The 21,983-nt window shown below is 47.3% G+C and overlaps 1 protein-coding gene across 3 annotated transcripts in view; it reads right to left on the reverse strand.

Annotated features, from left to right (window-relative positions):
• Nucleotides 1–597: 597 nt before the first annotated feature.
• Nucleotides 598–21,983, reverse strand: part of LOC137040862 (mitotic checkpoint serine/threonine-protein kinase BUB1-like) — a 52,395-nt gene continuing 31,009 nt past the window's right edge. For 2 of the 3 annotated variants that reach the window (XM_067416607.1, XM_067416610.1), the window contains 6 exons: nt 16,287–16,387; nt 15,441–15,602; nt 12,466–12,623; nt 11,633–11,810; nt 9,105–9,211; nt 599–886 (listed from right to left, as the gene is read on the reverse strand). In XM_067416607.1, the coding sequence (XP_067272708.1) occupies nt 688–886; nt 9,105–9,211; nt 11,633–11,810; nt 12,466–12,623; nt 15,441–15,602; nt 16,287–16,387 (905 nt within the window). In that variant the 3' untranslated portion in view covers nt 599–687. Of the gene's footprint in view, nt 887–9,104; nt 9,212–11,632; nt 11,811–12,465; nt 12,624–15,440; nt 15,603–16,286; nt 16,388–21,983 lie in introns of all 3 variants that reach the window. The other variant, XM_067416611.1, reaches the window with a different exon arrangement.

Here is a 21,983-nt window from a genome sequence, read left to right on the forward strand (position 1 = left end):
TTATTTTTGGACCCAAATGTATTTTGGATGCTTCAAGAGACTCTAATTAACCCACTGATGTCTCATATGGACTACTGTGATGATGTTTTTATTCCCTTTCTGGACATGGACAGTATAGTGTGCATACACTTGCATACGCTCTCAGACTAAATATAAAATATCTTAAACTGTGTGTGAAGATGAACGGAGGTCTTACGGGTGTGGAGCGACATTAGGGAGAGGAGTTAATGACAGACATTTCATTTCTGGGTGAACTAACCCTTTAATGTAAGAATGTTAAGATGTTTGGACTAGAAACGACAAAAACACAGAGTAAGAGGAGCACTTCCTTCTGCATTAGACCTTCTCCTGTCCGACGGCGTCATCAGTCAAAGACAAACTGCAAACCGCTGGATTTATGATCCAAGATTTATTCAAATATACAAAATTTAAAAAACTTTTTTTTTTTTGTTCCTGTTTAAAGCTGAGGCGTTTGTGTGTCTCAGGCGGCTCCTCACACACACACACACACACACACACACACACACACACACACTCTCTCAGACGGCTCCTCACACACACACACACACACACACAGTCACACACACAGTCACACACACACACACACACACACACACACACACACACACACACACACACACACACACACACACACACACACACACACACACACACACACACACTCTCTCAGACGGCTCCTCTGCGTGCGGACCGGGCCTCCAGGATCTGCACCACCAGCCGGTTCTTCAGGCTCCTCAGCTTCCCTCTGTAGTTCTGCTGGAGGACCGAGGAGAGCCGGAGCCGCAGCCGGCCCAGATCAACACCAGAGTCCGGCACATTCAGGAGAGACTGGAAGAAGTCCAGCCACAGCTCAGCGTGGACATTCCTGACACACACACACACACACACACGGAGAGAGAGTAAACACACACGCACACAGGGAGAGTAAACACACTGCAAAACACGCTCTTCTCAGGCATGTCGTCTTGTTTCCAGTCCAAATATCTAAATACTCTTAACTCAAGATGCATTTACTAGATCAGTAAAACAACATCAGATATTTGTTCTTGTTTTGTTGAGAAAAATAATCTTATTTCTGTTTGGGACGGAAACAAGAAACAAGCTTTCAAGAAATGAGATTATTTCTCTCCCCCATTGGCAGATCATGTTTCCTGTTGTAAGATTAACTCTTCATTTACTGTATTCTCCAGACTCGCATCAGTCAAAAAGTGCATCATGAAGAGGAAAACGCCCTCCAGCAGTGTGTGCTCCGGCTCACCAAGCAGCAGGCAGTGGGAGAGAGACTTATGAGCGACTAAAGCAGACGATACTTTAACCCTAATGAAGAACACACAGAAAGCTAAATCGCAGACAGAGAGAGCTGGAGGACGAGCCCACCGACTGAACACACTCATCTGAGCCGGACTGACGCCGCGCACCGACTGAACACACTCATCTGAGCCGGACTGACGCCGCGCACCGGCTGAACACACTCATCTGAGCCGGACTGACGCCGCGCACCAACTGAACACACTCATCTGAGCCGGACTGACGCCGCGCACCAACTGAACACACTCATCTGAGCCGGACTGACGCCGCACACCGGCTGAACACACTCATCTGAGCCGGACTGACGCCGCACACCGGCTGAACACACTCATCTGAGCCGGACTGACGCCGCACACCGGCTGAACACACTCATCTGAGCCGGACTGACGCCGCACACCGGCTGAACACACTCATCTGAGCCGGACTGACGCCGCGCACCGACTGAACACACTCATCTGAGCCGGACCGACGCCGCGCACCGACTGAACACACTCATCTGAGCCGGACCGACGCCGCGCACCGACTGAACACACTCATCTGAGCCGGACCGACGCCGCGCACCGACTGAACACACTCATCTGAGCCGGACTGACGCCGCGCACCGACTGAACACACTCATCTGAGCCGGACTGACGCCGTGCACCGTCTGAACACACTCATCTGAGCCGGACTGACGCTGTGCACCGTCTGAACACACTCATCTGAGCCGGACTGACGCTGTGCACCGACTGAACACACTCATCTGAGCCGGACTGACGCCGTGCACCGTCTGAACACACTCATCTGAGCCGGACTGACGCTGTGCACCGACTGAACACACTCATCTGAGCCGGACTGACGCCGTGCACCGTCTGAACACACTCATCTGAGCCGGACTGACGCTGTGCACCGACTGAACACACTCATCTGAGCCGTACTGACGCTGTGCACCGACTGAACACACTCATCTGAGCCGTACTGACGCCGCGCACCGGCCGAACACACTCATCTGAGCCGGACTGACGCCGCGCACCGGCCGAACACACTCATCTGAGCCGTACTGACGCCGCGCACCGGCCGAACACACTCATCTGAGCCGGACTGACGCCGCGCACCGGCCGAACACACTCATCTGAGCCGGACTGACGCCGCGCACCGACCGAACACACTCATCTGAGCCGGACTGACGCTGTGCACCGACTGAACACACTCATCTGAGCCGTACTGACGCTGTGCACCGACTGAACACACTCATCTGAGCCGTACTGACGCTGTGCACCGACTGAACACACTCATCTGAGCCGTACTGACGCCGTGCACCGACTGAACACACTCATCTGAGCCGTACTGACGCCGCGCACCGACTGAACACACTCATCTGAGCCGGACTGACGCCGCGCACCGGCCGAACACACTCATCTGAGCCGGACTGACGCCGCGCACCGGCCGAACACACTCATCTGAGCCGGACTGACGCCGCGCACCGGCCGAACACACTCATCTGAGCCGGACTGACGCCGCGCACCGGCCGAACACACTCATCTGAGCCGGACTGACGCCGCGCACCGACTGAACACACTCATCTGAGCCGGACTGACACCATGCACCGACTGAACACACTCATCTGAGCCGGACTGACGCTGTGCACCGACTGAACACACTCATCTGAGCCGGACTGACGCCGTGCACCGTCTGAACACACTCATCTGAGCCGGACTGACGCTGTGCACCGACTGAACACACTCATCTGAGCCGGACTGACGCCGCGCACCGACCGAACACACTCATCTGAGCCGGACTGACGCTGTGCACCGACTGAACACACTCATCTGAGTGACGCTGTGAATCGCTCTCCGCTGTGTATCTACTGCCCGCGCTGCCATTTGCTGAACAGGATCTCCTTTATGGGGTTATTCTGTTTGTGTTCAGTCGTCAGTGAGTTAATATTTCAGTATTGTGTTCAGTCGTCTGTGAGTTAATATTTCAGTATTGTGTTCAGTCGTCTGTGAGTTAATATTTCAGTGTTGTGTTCAGTCGTCTGTAAGTTAATATTTCAGTATTGTGTTCAGTCGTCAGTGAGTTAATATTTCAGTATCGTGTTCAGTCGTCTGTGAGTTAATATTTCAGTATAGTGTTCAGTCGTCTGTGAGTTAATATTTCAGTATTGTGTTCAGTCGTCTGTGAGTTAATATTTCAGTATTGTGTTCAGTCGTCTGTGAGTTAATATTTCAGTATTGTGTTCAGTCGTCTGTGAGTTAATATTTCAGTATCGTGTTCAGTCGTCTGTGAGTTAATATTTCAGTATCGTGTTCAGTCGTCTGTGAGTTAATATTTCAGTATTGTGTTCAGTCGTCTGTGAGTTAATATTTCAGTATCGTTTTCAGGCGTCTGTGAGTTAATATTTCAGTATCGTGTTCAGTCGTCTGTGAGTTAATATTTCAGTATTGTGTTCAGTCGTCTGTGAGTTAATATTTCAGTATCGTGTTCAGTCGTCTGTGAGTTAATATTTCAGTATCGTGTTCAGTCGTCTGTGAGTTAATATTTCAGTATCGTGTTCAGTCGTCAGTGAGTAAATATTTTAGTATCGTCTCCAGTCGTCTGTGAGTTAATATTTCAGTATTGTGTTCAGTCGTCTGTAAGTTAATATTTCAGTATTGTGTTCAGTCGTCAGTGAGTTAATATTTCAGTATTGTGTTCAGTCGTCAGTGAGTTAATATTTCAGTATTGTGTTCAGTCGTCAGTGAGTTAATATTTCAGTATTGTGTCCAGTCGTCTGTGAGTTAATATTTCAGTATTGTGTTCAGTCGTCAGTGAGTTAATATTTCAGTATTGTGTTCAGTCGTCTGTGAGTTAATATTTCAGTATTGTGTTCAGTCGTCTGTAAGTTAATATTTCAGTATTGTGTTCAGTCGTCAGTGAGTTAATATTTCAGTATTGTGTTCAGTCGTCTGTAAGTTAATATTTCAGTATTGTGTTAAGTCGTCTGTGAGTTAATATTTCAGTGTTGTGTTCAGTCGTCTGTGAGTTAATATTTCAGTATCGTGTTCAGTCTTCTGTGAGTTAATATTTCAGTATCGTGTTCAGTCGTCTGTGAGTTAATATTTCAGTATCGTGTTCAGTCTTCTGTGAGTTAATATTTCAGTATTGTGTTCAGTCGTCTGTAAGTTAATATTTCAGTATTGTGTTCAGTCGTCTGTGAGTTAATATTTCAGTATCGTGTTCAGTCGTCTGTGAGTTAATATTTCAGTATCGTGTTCAGTCTTCTGTGAGTTAATATTTCAGTATTGTGTCCAGTCGTCTGTGAGTTAATATTTCAGTATTGTGTTTAGTCGTCTGTGAGTTAATATTTCAGTATTGTGTTCAGTCGTCTGTAAGTTAATATTTCAGTGTTGTGTTCAGTCGTCTGTGAGTTAATATTTCAGTATTGTGTTCAGTCGTCAGTGAGTTAATATTTCAGTGTTGTGTTCAGTCGTCTGTAAGTTAATATTTCAGTATTGTGTTCAGTCGTCTGTGAGTTAATATTTCAGTATTGTGTTCAGTCGTCTGTGAGTTAATATTTCAGTATTGTGTTCAGTCGTCTGTGAGTTAATATTTCAGTATCGTGTTCAGTCGTCTGTGAGTTAATATTTCAGTATCGTGTTCAGTCGTCAGTGAGTTAATATTTCAGTATCGTGTTCAGTCGTCAGTGAGTTAATATTTCAGTATTGTGTTCAGTCGTCTGTGAGTTAATATTTCAGTATCGTCTCCAGTCGTCAGTGAGTTAATATTTCAGTATCGTGTTCAGTCGTCTGTGAGTTAATATTTCAGTATCGTGTTCAGTCGTCAGTGAGTTAATATTTCAGTATCGTGTTCAGTCGTCTGTAAGTTAATATTTCAGTGTCGTGTTCAGTCGTCTGTGAGTTAATATTTCAGTATCGTGTTCAGTCGTCAGTGAGTTAATATTTCAGTATTGTGTTCAGTCGTCTGTGAGTTAATATTTCAGTATCGTGTTCAGTCGTCAGTGAGTTAATATTTCAGTATTGTGTTCAGTCGTCTGTGAGTTAATATTTCAGTATCGTGTTCAGTCGTCAGTGAGTTAATATTTCAGTATCGTCTCCAGTCGTCTGTGAGTTAATATTTCAGTATCGTGTTCAGTCGTCTGTGAGTTAATATTTCAGTATTGTGTTCAGTCGTCTGTAAGTTAATATTTCAGTATTGTGTTCAGTCGTCAGTGAGTTAATATTTCAGTATTGTGTTCAGTCGTCAGTGAGTTAATATTTCAGTATTGTGTTCAGTCGTCAGTGAGTTAATATTTCAGTATTGTGTCCAGTCGTCTGTGAGTTAATATTTCAGTATTGTGTTCAGTCGTCAGTGAGTTAATATTTCAGTATTGTGTTCAGTCGTCTGTGAGTTAATATTTCAGTATTGTGTTCAGTCGTCTGTAAGTTAATATTTCAGTATTGTGTTCAGTCGTCAGTAAGTTAATATTTCAGTATTGTGTTCAGTCGTCTGTAAGTTAATATTTCAGTATTGTGTTAAGTCGTCTGTGAGTTAATATTTCAGTATTGTGTTCAGTCGTCTGTAAGTTAATATTTCAGTGTTGTGTTCAGTCGTCTGTGAGTTAATATTTCAGTATTGTGTTCAGTCGTCAGTGAGTTAATATTTCAGTGTTGTGTTCAGTCGTCTGTAAGTTAATATTTCAGTGTTGTGTTCAGTCGTCTGTCAGTTAATATTTCAGTATTGTGTTCAGTCGTCTGTGAGTTAATATTTCAGTATTGTGTTCAGTCGTCTGTGAGTTAATATTTCAGTATTGTGTTTAGTCGTCTGTAAGTTAATATTTCAGTGTTGTGTTCAGTCGTCTGTGAGTTAATATTTCAGTATTGTGTTCAGTCGTCTGTAAGTTAATATTTCAGTGTCGTGTTCAGTCGTCTGTGAGTTAATATTTCAGTATTGTGTTCAGGCGTCTGTAAGTTAATATTTCAGTATTGTGTTCAGTCGTCTGTAAGTTAATATTTCAGTATTGTGTTCAGTCGTCTGTCAGTTAATATTTCAGTATCGTGTTCAGTCGTCTGTGAGTTAATATTTCAGTATTGTGTTCAGTCGTCTGTGAGTTAATATTTCAGTATTGTGTTCAGTCGTCAGTGAGTTAATATTTCAGTATTGTGTTCAGTCATCTGTAAGTTAATATTTCAGTATTGTGTCTAGTCGTCTGTGAGTTAATATTTCAGTATTGTGTTCAGTCGTCTGAGAGTTAATATTTCAGTATTGTGTCCAGTCGTCTGTGAGTTAATATTTCAGTATTGTGTTCAGTCGTCTGTAAGTTAATATTTCAGTATTGTGTCTAGTCGTCTGTGAGTTAATATTTCAGTATTGTGTTCAGTCATCTGTAAGTTAATATTTCAGTATTGTGTCTAGTCGTCTGTGAGTTAATATTTCAGTATTGTGTTCAGTCGTCTGTAAGTTAATATTTCAGTATTGTGTCTAGTCGTCTGTGAGTTAATATTTCAGTATTGTGTTCAGTCATCTGTAAGTTAATATTTCAGTATTGTGTCTAGTCGTCTGTGAGTTAATATTTCAGTATTGTGTTCAGTCGTCTGAGAGTTAATATTTCAGTATTGTGTCCAGTCGTCTGAGAGTTAATATTTCAGTATTGTGTTCAGTCGTCTGTAAGTTAATATTTCAGTGTTGTGTTCAGTCGTCTGTGAGTTAATATTTCAGTATTGTGTTCAGTCGTCAGTGAGTTAATATTTCAGTATTGTGTTCAGTCGTCTGTGAGTTAGTATTTCAGTATTGTGTTCAGTCGTCTGTGAGTTAGTATTTCAGTATTGTGTTCAGTCGTCTGTGAGTTAATATTTCAGTATTGTGTTCAGTCGTCTGTGAGTTAATATTTCAGTATTGTGTTCAGTCGTCTGTGAGTTAATATTTCAGTATCGTGTTCAGTCGTCTGTGAGTTAATATTTCAGTATCGTGTTCAGTCGTCTGTGAGTTAATATTTCAGTATCGTGTTCAGTCGTCTGTGAGTTAATATTTCAGTGTCGTGTTCAGTCGTCTGTGAGTTAATATTTCAGTGTCGTGTTCAGTCGTCTGTGAGTTAATATTTCAGTATTGTGTTCAGTCGTCTGCGAGTTAATATTTCAGTATTGCGTTCAGTCGTCTGTGAGTTAATATTTCAGTATTGCGTTCAGTCGTCTGTGAGTTAATATTTCAGTATTGTGTTCAGTCGTCTGTGAGTTAATATTTCAGTATTGTGTTCAGTCGTCTGTGAGTTAATATTTCAGTGTCGCGTTCAGTCGTCTGTGAGTTAATATTTCAGTGTCGCGTTCAGTCGTCTGTGAGTTAATATTTCAGTATTGCGTTCAGTCGTCTGTGAGTTAATATTTCAGTATCGCGTTCAGTCGTCTGTGAGTTAATATTTCAGTATCGCGTTCAGTCGTCTGTGAGTTAATATTTCAGTATCGTGTTCAGTCGTCGGTGAGTTAATATTTCCGTATCGTGTTCAGTCGTCTGTGAGTTAATATTTCAGTATCGTGTTCAGTCGTCTGTGAGTTAATATTTCAGTATCGTGTTCAGTCGTCTGTGAGTTAATATTTCAGTATTGTGTTCAGTCGTCTGTAAGTTAATATTTCAGTATCGTGTTCAGTCGTCTGTGAGTTAATATTTCAGTATCGTGTTCAGTCGTCTGTGAGTTAATATTTCAGTATTGTGTTCAGTCGTCTGTGAGTTAATATTTCAGTATTGTGTTCAGTCGTCTGTGAGTTCATATTTCAGTATTGTGTTCAGTCGTCTGTAAGTTAATATTTCAGTATTGTGTTCAGTCGTCTGTAAGTTAATATTTCAGTATTGTGTTCAGTCGTCTGTGAGTTAATATTTCAGTATCGTGTTCAGTCGTCTGTGAGTTAATATTTCAGTATCGTGTTCAGTCGTCTGTGAGTTAATATTTCAGTATTGTGTTCAGTCGTCTGTGAGTTAATATTTCAGTATTGTGTTCAGTCGTCTGTGAGTTAATATTTCAGTATTGTGTTCAGTCTGAGAGTTAATATTTCAGTATTGTGTTCAGTCGTCAGTGAGTTAATATTTCAGTATTGTGTTCAGTCGTCTGAGAGTTAATATTTCAGTATTGTGTCCAGTCGTCTGAGAGTTAATATTTCAGTATTGTGTTCAGTCGTCTGAGAGTTAATATTTCAGTATTGTGTTCAGTCGTCTGTGAGTTAATATTTCAGTATTGTGTTCAGTCGTCTGTGAGTTAATATTTCAGTATTGTGTTCAGTCGTCTGTGAGTTAATATTTCAGTATTGTGTTCAGTCGTCTGTAAGTTAATATTTCAGTATTGTGTTCAGTCGTCTGAGAGTTAATATTTCAGTATTGTGTCCAGTCGTCTGTGAGTTAATATTTCAGTATTGTGTTCAGTCGTCTGTAAGTTAATATTTCAGTATTGTGTTCAGTCGTCTGTGAGTTAATATTTCAGTATTGTGTTCAGTCGTCTGTAAGTTAATATTTCAGTATTGTGTTCAGTTGTAGGCTACAGGAGCAGCAGAGAGCGCCCTCTAGCGGCTGCAGATGGAGATGAAGGATTATTCTTGTCAGTCAGTATGAATTAAACTTGATACCGAAGCCAAAGGACCAGCCAAACTGTGGGAAAGGTGCGACTTATAGTCCGGAAAATACAGTAGAGATTTTTCCACAGAAAACAGCTAAAATATCTGATGTAATTTTACTAATATGTAGTAAATGGATCTTGATTTAAGGATTGTTATATTTAGACTGGAAACAAGAAGAGCATGTTTAGCAGTGACGGTGATCAGACACACACTCCTCACCTCTTAAACACTCCATTAGTCCTCCAGATGCCGCCCTCCTCCTTCACCGTCATATACGTCCCAAACAGCATACAGTACACCGTACCGGCAATGCCGAAATAATCCGTCTGTCAGGAGAGAGAGAGAGAGAGAGAGAGAGAGAGAGAGAGAGAGAGAGAGAGAGAGAGAGAGAGAGAGAGAGAGAGAGAGAGAGAGAGAGAGAGAGAGAGAGAGAATGAGGAAAAACAGCCCACTGACAGACCATCACTGAGAACGATATCAGCATACTAACCGTAACTACCCCTCAGCAGACCCAGGCCAGTGTAGACTGAACCCGTAGGGTCTGCTCTGTGTTCTGCTGCACATGAGGCAGATAGACGAGCACTATATGGATCTTCCCAGCGTGTCTAACGGCTCCCGCAGCAGCTGGCCCTACACTCAGATCTACACCTGAACTACAGCGGTCATGTGATGGTGACCAGCCCTTAATGATCCACTGATATAAAGGTTCCTGATAGTGAAGCGTTTCCTCATAAACGTTATATCAGATTTCCTGATAAACGGCGCCATCGTGTGGATGTTTTGAGAACTGCACACAAGTCCTCCGTTAAAGCACTGAGAGGAGTCGAGTCTGTTCAGAGGTGACATAACCTGCAGCGCTTCATTAATACACTTTAATATAACTAATGCACACATGAGTTACGAGATGATATGATTAACAGTCAGCTAACTAATCCGCCATGTCACAGTAAACACGTCACTTTACATGAAGGAAATAACAGCCTTGATATACTGCAGTTATTAATAAAAAGAAGAAGCGGCATTAAAGTTAAAAAGACTTTGCACTGTATTTAAAAGCAGCGCTCTTCCAGACCATTATTGATGTAAACGTGTTCTGTGTGTACGGGAGTGAGACTGCACACACACTACAGAGATAAACAGCTCAGCGCTGTAACTGCACAAACAGGAATAACACTAATTAATATCGCTTCTATATATCAGTCATCGGCACTGGGGTGGGCGATAAAGCCTCACAATTACATCACGATATTTCAAGAATATTTGCGATGATAATATTTATGATATAGAAAAAAAAACACGGAGCAAAGTTTAGTTCAGCTGGGCGGCATTTATTACTGCAAACAAAATGAAGAGCAGTGTCCCTCCTGTCCACACACACACACACACACACACACACACACACACACACACACAGTGGACATCTATTATCATGAGGACGGAGCCCTGGCACAAGTCATTAGTGTTTCTCTGGAAATATGAAGTTAACTATAACAACATTTTAGTTTAATAATAACTTCAATAAATATAAGCCATTTATGCCAATGGTCTGTCTGAATACTGGATTCTGATTGGCTGGAAGGTGTGCAATAAAATCGTTTAGTGCACTGATAGCTCCAGATCAGATTAATCATCGTTCAGTATTAATGTGCTGCTTTCATTATGAAACGCGGACACACACACACACACACACACACACGGCGCTGCGGATTCAGAAACACAGAAACTCATCATGGCCGCCGCCGGCGTGACTTTCAGCAGTAAAACCGCTCCACCGCTGGATCACGACACTATTCTTCTGATCAGTGATGGGTTAAATCTCTGTATTTAAGTAATAAACACACACCTGCGTTATTAACGAGATGCTGAACCGAGGGATGGGCAGCAGTCCTCATCGGAGGCGGACCTGTCCTCCGTGTCTCAGACCGCTGTTCTCCGCGCTAGAGAAGGTGAACGCCTCATAAGTCATCGCGCCGCTAGATCACTGAGATCGCGATAGGACACTTTTATGATGTAAAAATGTATGCCGATAATAATGCATTACCGAATAATCGGTCCTGTAAATTCAGCATCGGAGGACGACTAGCCTTAATGCGGTCATTTCCACAGCCCTGTTTAATCTCCTTCACCTTTGACCCCCAGAAGGAATCACACACACACACACACACACACCTCTCTCATTGGCCAGATCGCAGTTAGAGCAGCACTGGTATTCGTTCGGGTCACGTGACGTCACTCCGCTCAGCCATCTTTAGACCGCCGGTCTCAGTAACGGCATTCGGAGCGAGTGTATGGAATAAGGACATATATCCCAAACGCAGACTCTAAGCCCCAGAGCATTATAAAGATGTGTTCTCCTCTGAGTCCGCAGAAGAGGCTCAGTCAGACGCTGCCTGAGGGATGAGCCGTGAATCTCCCGCTCGCGCTGCAGGCCACAGCAGAACGTTACTCCTGAAAGCCTGAGCCATCTCCACCGGATGGGGACCGGTTATGGACGAGATATATTTAATAACGGACAAAAGAAAACTGGGGCTAACAAATAAGGATCAGGGCCTGAAACAGACACTTCCTCCAGGTCTCTCTCTCTCTGTCTCTCTCTCTCTCTCTCTCTCTGTCTCTCTCTCTCTCTCTGATGGGGCGTTCGGGCGGCCACCGGCGAGAATATGGCATTAGGGTTAGCAGCGGCGTCGGTGGCATCTAATCAATAACAGCTTACAATGATATGAACAGGTTAGGGTCATAAAGGTCACCTGATAGCTCCAGGGCCGGCCGCTCAGCATCTCCACACACTGGAAGCCTGAGGTCATGCAGCGGGCGGTGAACGCAGTGCATTCTGGGAAGAGAGTCATATCAATGCTCTGGCCCAGATCAATCAGAGCCAGACCGTGGTCCAGATGATCCGGATCAAAGCAGTCATTCTCCAGAAACCTGCGGGACAACAGGGGACGTTAGACCCACACACACACACCTCTCCCCCAACAGGAAGTTCTCCGGCTTGATGTCAGCGTGTATGATGTGGGCCTGATGGAGCTGCTCCACCATGTGCTCCTCTCTCTCTCTCACACACACACACACACACACACACACACCTCTCCCCCAACAGGAAGTTCTCCGGCTTGATGTCGGCGTGTATGATGTGGGCCTGATGGAGCTGCTCCACCATGTGCTCCTCTCTCTCTCTCACACACACACACACACACACACACACACCTCTCCCCCAACAGGAAGTTCTCCGGCTTGATGTCAGCGTGTATGATGTGGGCCTGATGGAGCTGCTCCACCATGTGCTCCTCTCTCTCTCTCACACACACACACACACACACACACACACACACACACACACACACCTCTCCCCCAACAGGAAGTTCTCCGGCTTGATGTCACCGTGTATGATGTGGGCCTGATGGAGCTGCTCCACCATGTGCTCCTCTCTCTCTCACACACACACACACACACACACACACCTCTCCCCCAACAGGAAGTTCTCCGGCTTGATGTCACCGTGTATGATGTGGGCCTGATGGAGCTGCTCCACCATGTGCTCCTCTCTCTCTCACACACACACACACACACACACACACACCTCTCCCCCAGCAGGAAGTTGTCTGGCTTGATGTCGGCGTGTATGATGTGGGCCTGATGGAGCTGCTCCACCATGTGCAGGATGAGGATGGAGAAGTAGAGCACCAGCGGCTGTGGCATCAGCTTCTCACTGCGGCTCTTGTACAGGTTTATCGCACTCTGAGGAACACAGTTACACACATTTAATCCATCAGGCGTACAGACCAAAGGATGAGTTCACTTCAGAATGATCATCTCCTGAGGTTCCTCAGCCCAGATCTTCATGTCTGCCGTTCTTCAGTTTTTTGAGGAAATCATTCCAGGATTTCTCCTCATCATGGCCTTCAAAGGGAACCAGCGGCTGAAGGTCCAAACCCACGAGAAGAGCTTCAGAGGCTCTGATGACCCAGAGGAGTCTGATCCACGCTAACCTTCACACATTCGCTACACTAACGAGCAGTCGCCGCTACACTAACGAGCAGTCTCCGCTACACTAACGAGCAGTCGCCGCTACACTAACGAGCAGTCGCCCGCTACACTAACGAACAGTCGCCCGCTACACTAACGAGCAGTCGCCCGCTACACTAACGAGCAGTCGCCCGCTACACTAACGAGCAGTCGCCCGCTACACTAACGAGCAGTCGCCCGCTACACTAACGAGCAGTCGCCCGCTACACTAACGAGCAGTCGCCCGCTACACTAACGAGCAGTCGCCCGCTACACTAACGAGCAGTCGCCCGCTACACTAACGAACAGTCGCCGCTACACTAACGAACAGTCGCCCGCTACACTAACGAGCAGTCGCCCGCTACACTAACGAGCAGTCGCCCGCTACACTAACGAGCAGTCGCCCGCTACACTAACGAGCAGTCGCCGCTACACTAACGAGCAGTCGCCCGCTACACTAACGAACAGTCGCCGCTACACTAACGAACAGTCGCCGCTACACTAACGAACAGTCGCCCGCTACACTAACGAGCAGTCGCCCGCTACACTAACGAGCAGTCGCCCGCTACACTAACGAGCAGTCGCCCGCTACACTAACGAGCAGTCGCCCGCTACACTAACGAGCAGTCGCCCGCTACACTAACGAGCAGTCGCCCGCTACACTAACGAGCAGTCGCCGCTACACTAACGAGCAGTCGCCGCTACACTAACGAGCAGTCGCCGCTACACTAACGAGCAGTCGCCGCTACACTAACGAGCAGTCGCCCGCTACACTAACGAGCAGTCGCCCGCTACACTAACGAGCAGTCGCCCGCTACACTAACGAGCAGTCGCCCGCTACACTAACGAACAGTCGCCGCTACACTAACGAACAGTCGCCCGCTACACTAACGAACAGTCGCCCGCTACACTAACGAACAGTCGCCCGCTACACTAACGAACAGTCGCCCGCTACACTAACGAACAGTCGCCCGCTACACTAACGAACAGTCGCCGCTACACTAACGAACAGTCGCCCGCTACACTAACGAACAGTCGCCCGCTACACTAACGAACAGTCGCCCGCTACACTAACGAACAGTCGCCCGCTACACTAACGAACAGTCGCCCGCTACACTAACGAACAGTCGCCCGCTACACTAACGAACAGTCGCCCGCTACACTAACGAACAGTCGCCCGCTACACTAACGAACAGTCGCCCGCTACACTAACGAACAGTCGCCCGCTACACTAACGAACAGTCGCCCGCTACACTAACGAACAGTCGCCCGCTACACTAACGAACAGTCGCCCGCTACACTAACGAACAGTCGCCCGCTACACTAACGAACAGTCGCCCGCTACACTAACGAACAGTCGCCGCTACACTAACGAACAGTCGCCGCTACACTAACGAACAGTCGCCGCTATACTAACGAACAGTCGCCCGCTACACTAACGAACAGTCGCCGCTACACTAACGAACAGTCGCCCGCTACACTAACGAACAGTCGCCCGCTACACTAACGAACAGTCGCCCGCTACACTAACGAACAGTCGCCCGCTACACTAACGAACAGTCGCCCGCTACACTAACGAACAGTCGCCGCTACACTAACGAACAGTCGCTCGCTACACTAACGAACAGTCGCTCGCTACACTAACGAACAGTCGCCGCTACACTAACGAACAGTCACCGCTACACTAACGAACAGTCGCTCGCTACACTAACGAACAGTCGCCGCTACACTAACGAACATTCGCTCGCTACACTAACGAACAGTCGCTCGCTACACTAACGAACAGTCGCCGCTACACTAACGAACAGTCGCTCGCTACACTAACGAACAGTCGCTCGCTACACTAACGAACAGTCGCCGCTACACTAACGAACAGTCGCCGCTACACTAACGAACAGTCGCCCGCTACACTAACGAACAGTCGCCCGCTACACTAACGAACAGTCGCCCGCTACACTAATGAACAGTCGCCGCTACACTAACGAACAGTAGCTCGCTACACTAACGAACAGTCGCCGCTACACTAACGAACAGTCGCTCGCTACACTAACGAACAGTCGCCCGCTACACTAATGAACAGTCGCCGCTACACTAACGAACAGTCGCTCGCTACACTAACGAACAGTCGCCGCTACACTAACGAACAGTCGCTCGCTACACTAACGAACAGTCGCTCGCTACACTAACGAACATTCACACACTTTAACCTCAGATGCTCATCTTGCGCCACGGATTGCGTAGGAGGAGCAGTTTGTGTGATGGTTAGTCTAGATCAGAATCCTGGAGTGATTTCCTCCTAAAGCTCTTAAGAGCTGGAGTTAATCATCATCATGACGGTCTGTGTGTGCATTCACAGCCATTGTGCAGCTGTAACTAGTGCTCTACTGTGTTTAGGTCTACATCTCATATGATGCATTGGTTAAGAACGAACACTGCAGTGATGATCATCTTCAGCTCCAACAGTGACGCGCAGCTAATGATGACTGTCCTCATTAAAGAGCTGTAACAAACGCAGTGTATTATCTGAGCCTGATCTGACGTTATCCTCACCAGAAGCGTGCCGCAGTTGTACAGGTCCCCGATCAGCACACTGCCGTTGGTGAAGAGATGAGCGGAGGAGATGCTGCTGAACAGATGGAGCACACTGGGCTGCAGACGGGCCTTCAGCTGGCTGGCCATATAAAACTCCCAGGGGTTCGCCGGCTTCTGGACCTGAAGAGAAGAGGAGGAGGAGAGATGAGGAAGAGGAGAAGAGATGAGGAAGAGGAGAAGAGATGAGGAAGAGGAGAAGAGATGAGGAAGAGGAGAAGAGATGAGGAAGAGGAGAAGAGATGAGGAAGAGGAGAAGAGATGAGGAAGAGGAGAAGAGATGAGGAAGAGGAGAAGAGATGAGAAGAGGAAGATGAGAAGAGGAAGATGAGATGATGACATTCACTCCGCTTAAACTAGGGCTGTCACTTTCTTTTTGATATTTGTATGAGGGGTGTGTGTGTGTGTGCGCTCGTCACCTTTAGGCAGAGCTTCTGTGAAGTTGTGAGGTGTGTGTGTGTGTATGAGGGGTGTGTGTGTGCGCACGCTAGTCACCTTTAGGCAGAGCTTCTGTGAAGTTGGGAGGTGTGTGTGTGTGTATGACGTGTGTGTGTGTGTGTGTGTGTGTGTGTGTGTTTGCGCGCTCGTCACCTTTAGGCAGAACTTCTGTGAGGTTGTGAGGTGTGTGTGTATGAGGGGTGTGTGTGTGTGCGCGCTCGTCACCTTTAGGCAGAGCTTCTGTGAGGTTGTGAGGTGTGTGTGTATGAGGGGTGTGTGTGTGTGCGCGCTCGTCACCTTTAGGCAGAACTTCTGTGAGGTTGTGAGGTGTGTGTGTATGAGGGGTGTGTGTGTGTGCGCGCTCGTCACCTTTAGGCAGAGCTTCTGTGAGGTTGTGAGGTTGGTGGCCTGGTAGACTGTGGCAAACGCTCCCCGTCCGAGAACAAAGTCCACTCGCAGCGACTCTCCAGCTGAGGACACACGAGAGTAACATGAGACACACACACGAGGACACACACACACGAGACAAACTAAAGACACACGAGAGTAACATGAGACACACACACGAGGACACACACACACACGAGACACAAACTAAAGACACACGAGAGTAACATGAGACACACGAGGACACACACACGAGACACAAACTAAAGACACACGAGAGTAACATGAGACACACGAGGACACACACACACGAGACACAAACTAAAGACACACGAGAGTAACATGAGACACACGAGGACACACACACGAGACACAAACTAAAGACACACGAGAGTAACATGAGACACACGAGGACACACACACGAGACACAAACTAAAGACACACGAGAGTAACATGAGACACACGAGGACACACACACGAGACACAAACTAAAGACACACGAGAGTAACATGAGACACACGAGGACACACACACACGAGACACAAACTAAAGACACACGAGAGTAACATGAGACACACGAGGACACACACACACGAGACACAAACTAAAGACACACGAGAGTAACATGAGACACACGAGGACACACACACGAGACACAAACTAAAGACACACGAGAGTAACATGAGACACACGAGGACACACACACGAGACACAAACTAAAGACACACGAGAGTAACATGAGACACACGAGGACACACACACACGAGACACAAACTAAAGACACACGAGAGTAACATGAGACACACGAGGACACACACACGAGACACAAACTAAAGACACACGAGAGTAACATGAGACACACGAGGACACACACACGAGACACAAACTAAAGACACACGAGAGTAACATGAGACACACGAGGACACACACACGAGACACAAACTAAAGACACACGAGAGTAACATGAGACACACGAGGACACACACACACGAGACACAAACTAAAGACACACGAGAGTAACATGAGACACACGAGGACACACACACGAGACACAAACTAAAGACACACGAGAGTAAGATGAGACACACGAGGACACACACACGGAGACACACACACACACACACACACACACACACACACACACACACACACACACACACACAGGGTGTGATAAACTCTACATATGGAGGAAATCTCCTTTAGTTGTCCAAATGAAGTCCTCAGTAATGCACATTACTACTAATAATACATTTATGATATACTGACGGCCGGACATTTACTGAATATGGAGCCTGATCTTAATATGCTGATGATTTTTGCATTGAAGAAGAGTGTGTAATGTTGAGCCATACGATGTGTTGCTGTCTATCGCCACAGATAACCCGTGAGGTTATGACTGGTGTTGGGCTCACCCTAACCCAAGCCTCTGAGGTTTATCCTCACGACCCATCACGGCTGAGCTCCTCACGAGCCGCTGAGGTTTATCCTCACGACCCATCACGGCTGAGCTCCTCACGAGCCGCTGAGGTTTATCCTCACGACCCATCACGGCTGAGCTCCTCACGAGCCGCTGAGGTTTATCCTCACGACCCATCACGGCTGAGCTCCTCACGAGCCGCTGAGGTTTATCCTCACGACCCATCACGGCTGAGCTCCTCACGAGCCGCTGAGGTTTATCCTCACGCCCCATCACGGCTGAGCTCCTCACGAGCCGCTGAGGTTTATCCTCACGCCCCATCACGGCTGAGCTCCTTACGAGCCGCTGAGGTTTATCCTCAGGACCTATCACGGCTGAGCTCCTCACGAGCCGCTGAGGTTTATCCTCACGCCCCATCACGGCTGAGCTCCTTACGAGCCGCTGAGGTTTATCCTCATGACCCATCACGGCTGAGCTCCTCACGAGCCGCTGAGGTTTATCCTCAGGACCCATCACGGCTGAGCTCCTCACGAGCCGCTGAGGTTTATCCTCAGGTCCCATCACGGCTGAGCTTCTCACGAGCCGCTGAGGTTTATCCTCAGGTCCCATCACGGTTGAGCTCCTCACGAGCCGCTGAGGTTTATCCTCACGACCCATCACGGCTGAGCTCCTCACGAGCCTCTAAGGTTTATCCTCACGACCCATCACGGCTGAGCTCCTCACGAGCCGCTGAGGTTTATCCTCACGCCCCATCACGGCTGAGCTCCTCACGAGCCTCTGAGGTTTATCCTCACGACCCATCACGGCTGAGCTTCTCACGAGCCGCTGAGGTTTATCCTCACGACCCATCACGGCTGAGCTCCTCACGAGCCGCTGAGGTTTATCCTCACGACCCATCACGGCTGAGCTTCTCTCGAGCCGCTGAGGTTTATCCTCACGCCCCATTACGGCTGAGCTCCTCACGAGCCGCCGAGGTTTATCCTCACGACCCATCACGGCTGAGCTCCTCACGAGCCGCTGAGGTTTATCCTCACGCCCCATCACGGCTGAGCTCCTCACGAGCCGCCGAGGTTTATCCTCACGCCCCATCACGGCTGAGCTCCTCACGAGCCGCTGAGGTTTATCCTCACGACCCATCACGGCTGAGCTCCTCACGAGCCGCTGAGGTTTATCCTCACGCCCCATCACGGCTGAGCTCCTCACGAGCTGCTGAGGTTTATCCTCACGACCCATCACGGCTGAGCTCCTCACGAGCCGCTGAGGTTTATCCTCACGACCCATCACGGCTGAGCTCCTCACGAGCCGCTGAGGTTTATCCTCAGGTCCCATCACGGCTGAGCTCCTCACGAGCCGCTGAGGTTTATCCTCAGGACCCATCACGGCTGAGCTCCTCATGAGCCGCTGAGGTTTATCCTCAGGACCCATCACGGCTGAGCTCCTCAAGAGCCGCTGAGGTTTATCCTCAGGACCCATCACGGCTGAGCTTCTCACGAGCCGCTGAGGTTTATCCTCAGGACCCATCACGGCTGAGCTCCTCACGAGCCGCTGAGGTTTATCCTCACGACCCATCACGGCTGAGCTCCTCACGAGCCGCTGAGGTTTATCCTCACGACCCATCAGTGCTGAGCTCCTCACGAGCCTCTGAGGTTTATCCTCACGACCCATCATGGCTGAGCTCCTCACGAGCCGCTGAGGTTTATCCTCATGACCCATCAGTGCTGAGCTCCTCACGAGCCGCTTAGGTTTATCCTCACGACCCATCACGGCTGAGCTCCTCACGAGCCGCTGAGGTTTATCCTCATGACCCATCAGTGCTGAGCTCCTCACGAGCCGCTGAGGTTTATCCTCACATCCCATCACGGCTGAGCTCCTCACGAGCCGCTGAGGTTTATCCTCACGACCCATCACGGCTGAGCTCCTCACGAGCCGCTGAGGTTTATCCTCACGCCCCATCACGGCTGAGCTTCTCACGAGCCGCTGAGGTTTATCCTCACGACCCATCACGGCTGAGCTCCTCACGAGCCTCTGAGGTTTATCCTCAGGTCCCATCACGGCTGAGCTCCTCACGAGCCTCTGAGGTTTATCCTCAGGTCCCATCACGGCTGAGCTCCTCACGAGCCGCTGAGGTTTATCCTCACGACCCATCACGGCTGAGCTCCTCACGAGCCGCTGAGGTTTATCCTCACGACCCATCAGTGCTGAGCTCCTCACGAGCCGCTGAGGTTTATCCTCAGGTCCCATCACGGCTGAGCTTCTCACGAGCCGCTGAGGTTTATCCTCACGCCCCATCACGGCTGAGCTTCTCACGAGCCGCTGAGGTTTATCCTCACGACCCATCACGGCTGAGCTCCTCACGAGCCGCTGAGGTTTATCCTCATGACCCATCACGGCTGAGCTCCTCACGAGCGGCTGAGGTTTATCCTCACGTCCCATCACGGCTGAGCTCCTCACGAGCCGCTGAGGTTTGTTCACTCCACTGAAAAGCACATAGGGAGGATTTTCTCTGTGTACACTGAGCAATGTGTGGAGACGAGTCAAATCATACGATCGCTTTATGAACTTTGAGCCGCCAAAGAGGAACAGAAATCTCAACCATTTCATTACAAATATCTTCATGTCTTTTGAAGACGAACGGCAGTCTAACGACAGTGTGTGGATGAGTGATTGATTGTGTGTGTGTGTGTATGAGGTGTGCATGTGTATGAGGTGTGTGTGTGTGTATGTGTGTGTGTGTATGAGGTGTGCATGTGTATGAGGTGTGTGTGTGTGTGTGTGTGTGTGTGTGTGTATGTGTATGTGTAGACCTGCCTCAGCTTCAGTCACAGTACCCACACATTAGCTGTGCTTGTGCAGTCCCTTTAGGGCTCGATCAGCCTCATCTGGGCTTCCTCTGGGTTTATCCTGGCCTAAAGCGGCCCAGCTCAGGCTTCAGCAGTGGATATCTTGGTGAGCTTAGCTCTGTACTAAATTTTGCAGATGATGTGTTGTAAACGTATCCTGAAGACACACTCACACTATATCGATAATGAAAGATAACTATATTAGCGGATAAACTGAGCCAGGATCACCAGGATATCCCATCGTAATCTCTTATCCTAGTTGAGCAATAGGCCCCTGCTTTGGAGACTTTCACAATCATCTCCTCTCTAAACTCTTTCAGACAGCAGCGAGTGTTATAACGTCTGCTTGAGATCTGATGTGGATTCTCATCACTCTATAAGGCAGATATATTTACATGCCATGCAAAAGACTAACCATCACCATAGCAAACATGATCAATATGAGTACTGGAAGAATCGCGATCTCAGTCGTGTTTATTTGAACATCTCTACACCGGACTGTCTGATGTCCATATTAAACTCCGCATATAAAATATAGCCAGTCTGATCCTCAGGAGTTTCCTGAAACTGGTGGGAATGGAGAGAGGCAGGGTTCTTGCAGGTTTCAGTAAGTTAAATTTAAGACCTTTTAAGACCATTATGAGTGAAATTTAAGACCAACACGACGCATTACTAAAAGCATTATAAATGATCTCAGAAACTCTCAAACATTCTATTTTTATTGATTCAGTTATAGAAACATTAAATAAACTCAGAAACTGATATCAAAATACTGAGTCCGATATTTTCGCATGCGGTTTTTCGTATTCTGAAAAATTCGTTACGCACAGAGATCTTGCACACTGAGTCCGATGCGTATTAATGAATGTGTTACGGGGATAAAAACGCAAAACAAGACAAAGTGACGTCTAGTGAGGATAATTTGTTTGTCCTGAGGAGATGTGGAGAGACTCCTGTGATCGCGTAGAGTTTCCCCTCCTTATCAAGCGGGATCAAGACCGACCGATTAAAAGTGTCAGTTTGATGCTTTGCTAGCGATACTGGAGACACATATTAAAAAGAAGACCACTAATTTCTGTGAATCAATTGATCCCGAACACCTGGCAGTATGTCTATGGATCCGATCACACACACACACACACAGCTTTACAGAGACTTGATGTGCTATAATCAGGGTTCGTACACCTTTTCAAAGGTCAAATTCAAGCACTTTTCAAGCACTTTCAAGGTCCATTTTAAAGATTTTTCCAGCACCTAACACCGCTGTAAATTACATACCAATACGCTGTCAAAATTATTATTTAGTGATCATCACATTAAAAAGATAATAATACTATAAACGGCCAAAATTGTGTTTCGTAAAGCAGAAGGATCAGATATTTAACCAAATCACAAATTTTATTTCTTTTAAATGTATCACT

Source organism: Pseudorasbora parva, chromosome 15 (assembly GCF_024679245.1).
Source record: "Pseudorasbora parva isolate DD20220531a chromosome 15, ASM2467924v1, whole genome shotgun sequence".
Classification (NCBI taxonomy): domain Eukaryota; kingdom Metazoa; phylum Chordata; class Actinopteri; order Cypriniformes; family Gobionidae; genus Pseudorasbora; species Pseudorasbora parva.